The 12303-nt window shown below is 43.1% G+C and overlaps 2 protein-coding genes across 2 annotated transcripts; one reads left to right on the forward strand and one right to left on the reverse strand.

The window, feature by feature from the left end:
• Nucleotides 1–290: 290 nt before the first annotated feature.
• LOC307073764 (Na(+)/H(+) exchange regulatory cofactor NHE-RF4-like) lies at nucleotides 291–10124 on the forward strand (the record flags this gene model as incomplete). Its single annotated transcript, XM_079733724.1, is given in 15 exon segments — nucleotides 291–309; nucleotides 1458–1485; nucleotides 1873–1934; nucleotides 2303–2514; nucleotides 4452–4523; nucleotides 4631–4766; nucleotides 5167–5303; nucleotides 5707–5914; nucleotides 6286–6482; nucleotides 6794–6976; nucleotides 8951–9151; nucleotides 9509–9538; nucleotides 9542–9585; nucleotides 9587–9664; nucleotides 10118–10124. Coding segments are annotated over 15 exon segments (1614 nt in total).
• Nucleotides 10125–10979: 855 nt separating this feature from the next.
• Nucleotides 10980–11891, reverse strand: LOC307073765 (trace amine-associated receptor 13c-like; the record flags this gene model as incomplete). Its single annotated transcript, XM_079733725.1, has 1 exon — nucleotides 10980–11891. One exon carries the CDS (start codon nucleotides 11889–11891, stop codon nucleotides 10980–10982), a length of 912 nt encoding a protein of 303 aa, XP_079589851.1.
• Between the last annotated feature and the right edge of the window lie 412 nt (nucleotides 11892–12303).

A 12303-nucleotide genomic window follows, 5' to 3' on the forward strand; every position in this document is an offset into this window, starting at 1 on the left:
GCACAATTAGCTTGTTTCTGCAAACTCCTCCTACAGCAACAAAGATGACAAAGGCTCAGAGTTGACACTGTGCCTGCCTTCTCCGCCACACTAAACTAGATTAAACATTAAGCTGGGGGGCGGGCCTAAGGAGAGCACAGGGCCAAATTCTCACCTGTTGACGACAATCAGGTCTTTCTCTCTTTTATGGCCCTTCTTCACTGTGTACCTTGCACCTTCACACTGCCATAGACTGTATAGCCCAGCCAGTGTTTGTGTTTGGATGAGGAGCTGGAACACCACCACACAACATGAAGTACAGCAACACAGGTCAGTTCTGCTCTCCTTTCACCACCACTATTTACAGCTGACACATCTATGCACACAATACTACTGGTTTATTATACGTTTTATCTGCTTGCAAAAGTAAAGATATGCAATGGGCTACTGAAGCAGCTAAATAAGGTGTGATGGCGTAGAGAGGAGAGTGTATTGCTTGTATTGTTGTTGTGTTTTGGTGGGGGGGATGAGTATGGGTTGGAGGTAAAGGGAGTCTTTGGCATTGGTATATGCTTGTCATGGAAATCTTCAGAAAGCTTTTAGTGAGCGCTGTTGTCGTGTATATAAAGCCTATGTGGGGTGGTAGCAAGGTGTAAACACAGCCCAGGGTTTTCCAGAGCACCTCTCTTTCAGTATATCCAACACTTGGCTAGTGTTGTTACATTTCTCAAGTCAGCCGTGGGAAGCCTTTGAAGGTGACTCCAGCCACAACCATCTGCAGATATCCATAACATGGTTATACAGCCATGATTCACTGCCACCCATTCTTTCTAGTCTGATACAGGAACTCACCCTTTACATGGGAGCGAGATGAACAGCAGCATGAATGAATCATTAACCCCCATCTTTTCCAGATTGTCTTCTAGATGTGTGTGTCAGGAAAGAAGAGACAGAAGGGTGAATGAGTAAACTCATCTGGGAGATGTTTCGACCTTCACTCCGACTCCCTGTTACAGAACACATTCCTTAGATGAGGAAGTGTGGGAGTTTAGGCAAAAGCGAAAGCAGTGAAATGATGTTATGTGTGCACCATTGACAAATGCTCAAACGTGCAGGCAGCTGTACGGTTGACTTATGTGCAGTCGTTTGTTCGGGTGACACAACCTTAGTAAGTGTGTCATTCTGGATATGGTGCATCATATGCGCCGGGTTTAAATAAATGCAGTTGGCACCTGTTGTTGTGATGCAAGTTACCACATGGGTGTTTTGCCTCAAGTTGTGCAGTGCTGTTGAAGGATGTTTTAATGAAGAGATTAGTTTGGAAAGAGTGGTTTATTGGTTTTTCCAGCTCAGTTGTTTGGGGGAGGGAATAGAGAAACCTTGTTCATTGATTTAACCTCAGGTAAAATAAGTGCCTGATCTTCTTGAGTGAAGGATCTTAATGTGAAACGTTTCTTGTCTTTACCCCTCCCCCCCAGGTATTGAGGATGTGATGGAATATCCACGGTGAGTCCTACCTTCGTCAACAACGATATAACTCATCATCATCATGGTCAACAACTCTTATTTGACCAAGAAATCTGAGAAAGAAAAAAACTTTATTTATAATGCATTTATAATATTGGCCTAGCTCGATGCAAAGACCTCATGTGGGAACGGGGATTGTGATAAAAATAAATATATATATATTGAAATGGACAAGTCAGACTGACGAACAACAAACAAACCATATGAACAGGCAAGTCATAGCAAAGTAGGCAGCACAGTCTACAGTGGTACAAATCAAGGCTTTTATTAGATATTCTTGGAATTATTCAATATCATCTTTTTCATCACTTTCATTTCACACTAATGTTCAAATTCACAAGAGATTTGTATCTTTCTCTTTCAAAGGTTTACCTTCAACCCAAAGGAAGGGATCGACAACCCGGCCCTGGTAATCTCTGACGACCCGGGTAAGGTCTAAAGGCCTAAATTCCGCTGCCAACGTGTCATGCACGCATCATAAGAAAATAATATTGGTCTCATTTATAAGACTTGGCTTTGGCATGAATCCCAACAAACCACATTCCAGGATACGGGGAAAACAATTAATTCAAATTCCATACATTGGTCATAATAACATCTGTACCAATTCAACACTGCTGTAGTCTAGTTCAAAAAGGTATTCTAAAACATAACAGAACCTATTGAACTCAAGATGATAAAGTACAACGTTCCTTACCTGATCTTAATAGATATTGTTGTATTAACAATGGACTGTTCAGTATTGAACAGAACCACTGAAGGTCATACTCTTCCCTCTGTCCCCTCCTCCCCCCAGAGCCCAACCCGTGCCCGGTGCCTCGTCTGTGCGAGCTGAAGCGTGCCGAGGGCCAGAGCTTTGGCTTCGTGCTCCGGGGGGTGCAGGGGAAGCGTGGGCACGTGGTCAGGGAGGTAGAGCCCCTCAGCCCGGCAGAGGTGGGGGGCCTCAGGGACGGCCAAAGGGTGCTGGAGGTGAACCAGGAATACGTGGATAACATGGAGTTCCCTGAGGTAGTTAGCCCTGTTCTGTCTCAGCCTCATCTCTCTGACACTATGGCAGTACGAGGGCTTCACTGGGTTGAAAAACCACCACTTTGTCAGGAGCGGTCTTGATTGACCACCAATCACAGACCCTATGCCGGGAACAGTTCTTCTAGGTTAACAACATTAACAATGTGATTGCAAGTAATAACAATAATAGCAATTACTCAGTGGTGTTCAATTAATTCAACCTGATTCCCCTGGAGCTAATTCTACATTCCTATGAGTGACAATGCCGACAGCCAATGAGAATCTAGTCGAGTCTCTTCAAGACTCTGCATGGCTTAACGTAGTTCCATGGGGACGTAGCGCTCTAGATATCAGAGGTTCTGGACGGGTCCCATGGTGACGTAGCGCTCTAGATATCAGAGGTTCTGGACGGGTCACATGGTGACGTAGCGCTCTAGATATCAGAGGTTCTGGACGGGTCACATGGTGACGTAGCGCTCTAGATATCAGAGGTTCTGGACGGGTCCCATGGTGACGTAGCGCTCTAGATATCAGAGGTTCTGGACGGGTCACATGGTGACGTAGCCTTCTAGATATCAGAGGTTCTGGACGGGTCACATGGTGACGTAGCGCTCTAGATATCAGAGGTTCTGGACGGGTCACATGGTGACGTAGCGCTCTAGATATCAGAGGTTCTGGACGGGTCACATGGTGACGTAGCGCTCTAGATATCAGAGGTTCTGGACGGGTCACATGGTGACGTAGCGCTCTAGATATCAGAGGTTCTGGACGGGTCACATGGTGACGTAGCGCTCTAGATATCAGAGGTTCTGGACGGGTCACATGGTGACGTAGCGCTCTAGATATCAGAGGTTCTGGACGGGTCACATGGTGACGTAGCGCTCTAGATATCAGAGGTTCTGGACGGGTCCCATGGTGACGTAGCGCTCTAGATATCAGAGGTTCTGGACGGGTCACATGGTGACGTAGCGCTCTAGATATCAGAGGTTCTGGACGGGTCACATGGTAACATTTTGCTCTCGGTATCAGACATTCAGGACAGGTCCCATGAGGATGTGGTGTAAATGAAAGGAAGAGGCTGAGACTATGATGGTGCCAGTGGTACCAGTGTGATGTTGTAGTAACCTGTAGCTCCTGCTCTAGTTCAGCCTCATCGCTCTTACACTATGGCGTCATACAGTGGTACCAGTGTGATGTTGTAGTAACCTGTAGCTCCTGCTCTAGTTCAGCCTCATCGCTCTTACACTATGGCGTCATACAGTGGTACCAGTGTGATGTTGTAGTAACCTGTAGCTCCTGCTCTAGTTCAGCCTCATCGCTCTTACACTATGGCGTCATACAGTGGTACCAGTGTGATGTTGTAGTAACCTGTAGCTCCTGCTCTAGTTCAGCCTCATCGCTCTTACACTATGGCGTCATACAGTGGTACCAGTGTGATGTTGTAGTAACCTGTACCTCCTTCTCTAGTTCAGCCTCGTCGGCCTGCCACTTAGGCGTCAGACAGTGGTACCAGTGCTTTTTGTAAGGCCTTTAATTCACGATGATTTGCAAGTCACATGATTTCATTAACATGATGACATAAGTGGTTCCATCCCTCACTCCATAATAGCCTACAGTCCCTCATACTGTGTCTGGAATGCACCAACAGCTGTTTTTAACATGATAAAAACGTTTTGGGGATTCAGAGATTAAAAATGGAAGTGCATCTAGTGTAGTTCATGTTTAATGTTACATTGCAGGTCAGGTTAACCACAACCACCTATGCAGTGTTTAGAGATTGGTAGAACAGGACTATATTGTGATTAGCTTAAATGTTAAGTGATCATCAGATACAGAGTCAAAAATATATGATATAATAAATTAATAATATAATAATAAATTATATTAAAGAGCAACTTTTCCCTTTCTTTTGTGTATGTGTATGTGTGCGTGTGTAGCTTTTGAGGAAGATCCAGCGGTGTGGCCTCCGGGTCTTTCTCTTGGTGCTGAGAGAAGAGGAATATGAGCAGGTAATGTAGATGACACCTCTAGTCCATTTGCCGTGTACATAAGTCATCAGTATACATACATTATTCACACACTGATGGTATGTTGACGCTATAGGGTCTTTTTGCAGGCTGTGTCTTGGTGTCTGGACCTGCAGGAGGTGGCAAGGTCTAACAGGGGCGACAACCATGACCACAAAGCCAGACTCTGCCACGTCACCCGGAACCCAGTGCAGGGCCTGGGCATCACCATCCGCCATGTGCAAGGTAGTGCATAAACATGCATTCACCCAGGTCATCCCTTATTCAGCTATGACATCTCCATCACAAGACATTCACATTTCTGTCTTTAAAAGGGCATTGAATTGCCAGTTATTTTTCAGTCATTTGTAGCAGAGGTCAGTCCGATATGATATGAGTACATTGTATTTTTTGTCATTTCATTACTCAAAAGTTTAAAACCCTTTTTTGTAGCTTATGAATTGTGGATAAGAAATAAGTATAATCCATAAAGATGTTTAAATGCAGAGGGTAACCATGTAAACCAGGTTTTGGAAACTTCCCCACCGTAGAAACCTCTATGAAACCTATCTCTGAAACAATATCCTCATCGAATGCTTGTATGTCTAGACTAGAGGGTGAAGGTAACCTATTGTATATTATCCAGGTCAAAAGGGCATGTACTACCTGAGCACATTAACAGCCGGTCCTGCAGAGAGAGCCGGCGTCCGCAACGGAGACAAACTGATCTGGGTCAACGGCGTCACAGTCGCAAACCTCACATTCTCAGCACTCAACAAAATAGTATGTATCTACTGCTCTCATCACATACACACACACACACACACACACACACACAAAGATATTATGTCCTGCCCCTGTTGGTTACTGTTGCTGTGCCTTATACAACTGGCATGTCAATATGGCATTTTTCAACGATATAACTGATGGATATTCCGAAGGAAATAATACAAATAGCAATTTCTGGAAGGGTCAATTCGTATGAACAAATATCTGCTCCTTAATTATCTCTTTCAGTATTTGTTTTAATGTGTTGGATGGATATCTACTAAATTGTAAATTGTAATAAAGCAGAAGCCCGTAATGTAGACACTTGAAGCACTTAGAGATGAACATAACATGACCGTAAATATTTTTGGAATCCCCCATGACTCTCTCCCCCATGTGGTTCCTCCCTCTATCTCAGTTTAAGAGGAGCAGCATCCATGTGACCTTGCTGGTCATAGACAGAGAGAGTGAGTCCGTCTGCATCAAGCAGCGGATCCCTGTGGTGGCGGACTTGGCAGAGTGCCTCAGCCTGGCTCACAGGCCCAAGACCCTGCACCTGGTCCAAGGGCCGGATGGATACGGGTTCCTGCTGCGACAGGAAAAGCTGGGTGTCTCGGGACGTATAGGTATACCAGAGAGAGGTGGCCTGTGCCTTTCCTACTGCACTCAACACCGATTGAACATTTTAGATTTTCACCATGGCACAAATCAACTTTATTCTGTTCATATCTTAATCTTACGGAGAGATTGTTTAAAGAAGAGCCTTCAGAATTGCCTAGTGCCTACCATACTTTAGTTGATAAGTTTACTTGCAATTATTGACGAGGTTGAAATAACTATTTTGCGTGGTTGCAATTGGTTCAAATGGCTGGAATCATAAACAATATTGTCATGTAATACAATATGCTTAACAATAAAAAAAATTGAAACTAAAAAGAAGAATAAAGAAAAAGGGAAAATAAAGGGTATTTCCCCTCCATCCTGCCTTGTGCCCCAGTGCACCTGCTGCGAGAGGTGGAGGCGGGGAGCCCAGCGGAGCAGGCGGGCTTGGAGGATGGGGACCTGGTGCTGGCCATCAACGGGGAGGCCTTGGAGACCGCAGCGCATGAGCTCATCGTCCACAAGATCCGGGAGAGCGGTCAGAGAGTCAGCCTCACCACCATCACCTTAAAGGGGCGGGACTACTATCGCCAGGTGAGATCAGAGGAGTGACCTGCTCCTTGTGACTAAGAGGTAATTGAGATGTGATTAACAAAGCAAAGGATGTTGTACAGAAACTCCTGAGACACATCCTACTAGATTCATACCCGCCATCCTTAGGTCTTCCATAATAGCCTGCTATTCCCCCAATCCAATATTTTCAACTTGGGCATTTTCTCATTTGATGTAAAGTTATTGATTTGTCTCCTTTTAATTGAGAAAACTTGATGAATGCACCAGCACCTAGGCCAACTAGTTTATGTGTATTAAAATATGATGTGGTCATACTCTTTCCAACATGACAGTTGGACCTATCCCCCCTGCTGTTCTATGATGACGACATAAAAGAGGCCCAGAACGGACCTGATGACAGGGACAACCTCCTCTCCCCCTCGGGCCCCAGGCTGTGTGTTCTGGACAGAGAGGCCGTCGGATTCGGGTTCAACCTGTGTTGTGCCCCGGATAAGCCGGGGACTTTTATTGGCCAGGTATTCAATATTTGTTTTTTTCAATGCTGCTCTTAAACATTAGTGCCTGTCCTGACTTCACTCTACCGGACTTTTAAGAGGTGGAGTAGTATTGGTTAAAAATAGCCCTGTGCTAATTAAGTTGTAATACGGCTGGCCAATGTGGGCTCAGCGTTATCTTAAAACCATAAAAAGTGGTAAAAAAATTATTATTATGTTGTAAAAAAAACATATTATGTTGTACCACATTCAATTGTAATTTAAGGAAACGGTTTTGTGTCATAATCCACGCTTTATTATCCATTCAGTCAGTATGTTTTTAATTCAGAAAATTAACAATTTAACACAGGGTCTTTCTGGACACAGACAGGGCAAGGTTCCATTGCCCAACAAAATCAAAATACATAAATATTTAAATAAATATAAATAGATGGAAATAGTAAATTATTATCGTGCAACATGTTAGATTTGGCCGAAATAGTCCTCCACACTTCAAACAAATAGGGGCAGCAAGTATTCTAACCAGTTTGAACGCGAATCAACAAACAAATAATAACTTATCAACACGGTCAGTACAATTATGCAAGTAGCTACCATCATAAGCTATTGCTACATAGCCAACCGCAGCATTAACTGTTGTTTCCTTAACAGTCTATTAGAAATGTTGCATTTCGTTCAGCATCAAACCTAGTTATTTTATTCATCAAGAGCTTACTCAAGCACTGGAAAGCAACGCCAATGTTAAGTCTTAATTTCCAATGTTCTATTTCTTCTTCTATCATTTATTTTCTTTGACATTATGGACAAAAGGTTAGAATCAGACCTCTGGGAAGCTACTCTCATTCTCTCATGTTTGACTGAGGGCAGACTGGACGCTGCAGTGGCAGTGACATCTTGAGGATTAAAGTTGAATTACAATACGATACGTCTGCTAACTTAAGGAAATATCTCTGCAACACACTTTTAATCGTACATGTTCGTTTAAATGATCGATTATACTCAGAGTTGCCACAGTTACCTTGAAAAAGTAATCAGATTACTGATTACTAGTTACTCCTTAAAATAGTAACTTAGTTACTTTACTGATTACTTGATTTTAAAAGTAACTAAGTTAGAAGTTACTTTATTACATTTAGCTGCGACAACACCCCCTGCTGCCTCAAAATAAAAAATTACAACCGGTTTTGCCAATACTAACTTTTTGTTAGTAAAATATCCCCGCACGCTTTACGGGGCGATCACCGGACGCAGCTCCACACACACACACACACACACACACACACACACACACACACACACACACACACACACACACACACACACACACACACACACACACACACACACACACACACACACACACACACACACACACACACACACACACACACACACACACACACACACACACACACACACACACACACACACACACGCGCGCACACACACACACACACACACGCATGCAGCACCGCGTGACTAATACCGCCGCTAATAACAACTGGTGGCGCGGACTCTGGAGAGTCAAGGTCGACCGTCGCCTCTGATAGATTGAAGTCTTTGGAGACTTACGCTTCACACGCACACGCACTCTCACACAAACAGACAGACAGGCAGACAGACAGACAGACACACACACACACACCACTCCATCGCTTTCAACGCCAATCGGTGATCCGGTAAAAAAAAAAAAAAATAGTACCGCACAGTGACTTTGATGAGTAACTTTAATCTGATTACTGGTTTGGAAATAGTAATGCGTTAAAGTACTCGTTACTGAAAAAAAGTATAAGCATCACTGATTATACTATTAAATCAAAATAGAAATATAAGATAATTCTCAGCATAAAATTAAACATAGAATGAAGACTCAAACGTATACAATAAATAACACACTAACGACCCATTTTGTGTGTCATGCCATACCACTGATTCAATACAATTGGCTTCACTTTTATATCCTGAGTTCCTGTCCTGCTTCCTCGTGACACCCAGGTGGCACCGGGGGGCTCTGGCCAGAGGGCTGGTCTGCTGCGGGGGGACGCCATTGTGGAGGTGGATGGGCAGAATGTGGAGAACAGGTCTTTGGAGGAGGTGGGGGCATTGGTCAAAGCTGGCTTGACACCGCTCAAGCTCCTGGTGAGGGAGATGACAGAAGGTGAACACCTCAGGAGGAACGGACCCCAAGAGGCACAGGTTGGGCATATGTACACACATTCACAGCCACCCACACATAAACACTAAAAGAATATGCCTTGGCCTAGGGGTTCTCCTTGTGGGGCCTGTTGAAAGTACTGCAGATTCCTGATACTGCAGTAATGTTTGTGTTACAGTTGTCCTTGCTTCCTCTCTTTACGTCTGGCTTCAAAAAGTCAGATGAAACCACTTTTCCTTCATGCTACTACACATGTATTTTGGGAAGATGTATTTTCTGTATTTATTTTTTCTGTCTGAAATTGATAAAAGTGAAAATAATGCTATTTTAGGGTTTTACATGAATCTGCATGTGTATTTTACAGACTGCAGTTTTAATAGTTATCTTCTGCATTGTAGGTTTCCGTGAAGGCAACCGATGCTTTTTTGTGAGGAAAACATGACGTGACCCCAACGATCATCCAATCCAACAGCACATAAACACATTGAAAACCAACAGACTTTCTGTCTTTTGAAAATTATATTTATATGTGATGCTGATGATGTTGATTTGAGGTCATGGTCAGACTCAGAGGGATTGTGCAAATTATTTAAATAAGTATGGACTAGAATTTTTAGGACAGATTTTCTGTTTTAAATTTTTTTTCTATAATACAGGATATATACATTTCATGTTGTATTATTGTATATAATATATAATAATATTATTTAATTAAATTATTACTATCAAATGTAGCAGAGGCAAACTTAGATTTTAACAGAACAAAAACATTGCCAAAACTTAACTCACAAACCTACATATTTCCATTTATATAGTCGCTTCCTTATGCTCAACCTAAACCTAAAGTTTATGTAAAGCATAGAGTGAACCCACACTCACAGGTATAAGAAACTTCTAATATTGTGCGACAAACTTAAAATGTGAAAGAGGCTTTCGTCTGCCATCCAAGCTGGCTGTGATGTCATTGTGTCATGTTTTCCTTTGTATTTTACATGTTTTTGTAATAGATTGTAGTCCATGTATGTAGTTGATTGTTAAAAACTGTTATTGTATGCGTATTGCGGACTGAAACCATTTTTATATCCAGTATTATAATATCTACACTCTAGCTTCTCATTAATATAAGTTAAAATCTTTATAATGTCGTTGTGCAATGCAAATTAAAGATTATTTTCATGATAAAAAAATATTTTATTTCTCAGTGTTTTCATTTGTTTATTCCCAAAATGTTTAACATCTGTGAAATGTATTTATTTTCATTCTCCCGACACTTGCTCTGAATCTTTGCCTAGTGACAGAAGTGTTATTTAAATAGCAGTTCCGGAAAATATAGGACATATATTTAAATAATCGTATCTAATAGAAAGGGTTATAGGGAATAATGGATGTGTTGAATATAATATCTGAGTAAATAGACGCATTCTTCCTAAGAACGGACAAAAATATTTCAGTCCAACCAATGTGACTTTTCTCTCGGGCATCCTTGCACATTGGATATAAACAGGTAAGTAAATTCTCTGGATCTACAAGCAAACATGCAGCAACCATTTTTTTTTAACAGATATACATTAATGAATACATTACCTAGTATTAAAAAAATACAAGATAGAGAAAATACAGCATGCAAGGATATGGCCTTACATCCTCATGAACTTCTTGACTGTCTTGAAATGATATCATAGCATGGTTCGATTAACTAGTAGGAGCAGAAATCTTGATTAATAAATTACGATTGTTAATAGATATACTGGTTGACAAGCATTGCACCGGAATAACCTGAACCAAGCAATATACATAGATAATAAAAAGGAAATAACAATAAATATACAATGGATACTACAGCAGACAGATTAACAAAAACCCTAACATTCAATTCACAGTCACATTCATGGACGAGGAGTCACTGGTGAATATTTCCAGGGTGAAAATAAGGCGAGAGGTTTTCCTGAACCAGGGATAATTGAGGGAATAAATAACAGGGTTTAGGATTGAGTTGAAGTAACCCAGCCAAGAAAACACCTCGAAAACGGCCGCAGGTGTGCTGAAACCTGTGTAGGCGTCGGCGATCGAGTTCAGGAAGAATGGCACCCAGCAAAAGACGAACGCTCCTACCACAATACCCAGAGTCTTGGCCGCTTTGTGCTCTGAACGCTTGGTCTGCCCGCCTGTGCCTTTACCATTCAACGTCCCGCCGTGACCCCCCAAGTCGTCAATCTTCCTCGCGTGCTCTCTGGCCACGAGGAAGATCTTTGCGTACAAGCCCACCATGACGGTGCATGGGAAGAAGAATGCAATGATGGTGTCCAGTGTCCCCCACAGCTTGTTAAACAGCAGGTTACAGCTGCCCAGGCAGTATATGGATGCCAGATAATCCTCTAGACCTCGGATGTTTGCCTTGGAGTATATCAGACAGAAGGAGTAGAGGGCGGCCAGGGCCCAGCTGGCAGACACCATGAGCCAGGCCACGGCCATGGTCATGTTGCGGGAGTAGTGCAGGGGTTTGCACACGGCCTCATGGCGGTCGACCGCGATGCAGATAAGGTGGAAGATGGAGACGGAGGTGAGGAACATGTCGAATGCGGAGTGGAGCAAGCAGAAGGTGTCGCCGTAGAACCAGCAGCCCTGGACGGCACGCACTGTGCTTAACGGCATCACGGTCACCCCCAGCAGCAGGTCAGCCAGAGCCAAGGAGAGGACCAGCACGTTAGTGGGGCTGTGCAGCTGCTTGAAATGAGCTATGGACACGATGACCACAGCGTTTCCAACCACCGTGACCAGCATGCCCAACACAAACAGCGTGTACAGAGCCACCTGGGCCCCCAGATGGAACTCGGCCCTAGGGCACGAGAGGTTGGAGCCCGGGTAGCATAGCTGCTGCTCCACCTGATTTATTCTATCAGTCATTGTTAACATACACAGAGACACACACTCATTCCAGCTCAGCGTGACATCTGGGCGGGGCAGCGTGTCTAAGTCTCACAGAGCATGATATATATACATCTCTCAGAACACTAGTGAACCAATCAGGTAAGTACATACAGACGTTACCACAACAAACTTCCTTTGGGGAAATGTTTTCATGCTTACTTCTGACACCGTTGTTTTAAAATAAAATGAACACAATGTCCCCTACAATACGTTTTTTTTTATTGTATTTAATGTGTTTTCGACACATAATCCACTTATAAAGTCC

The sequence above is a fragment of the Pollachius pollachius genome (genome assembly GCF_949987615.1).
Source record: "Pollachius pollachius genome assembly, chromosome: 3".
NCBI lineage: Eukaryota > Metazoa > Chordata > Actinopteri > Gadiformes > Gadidae > Pollachius > Pollachius pollachius.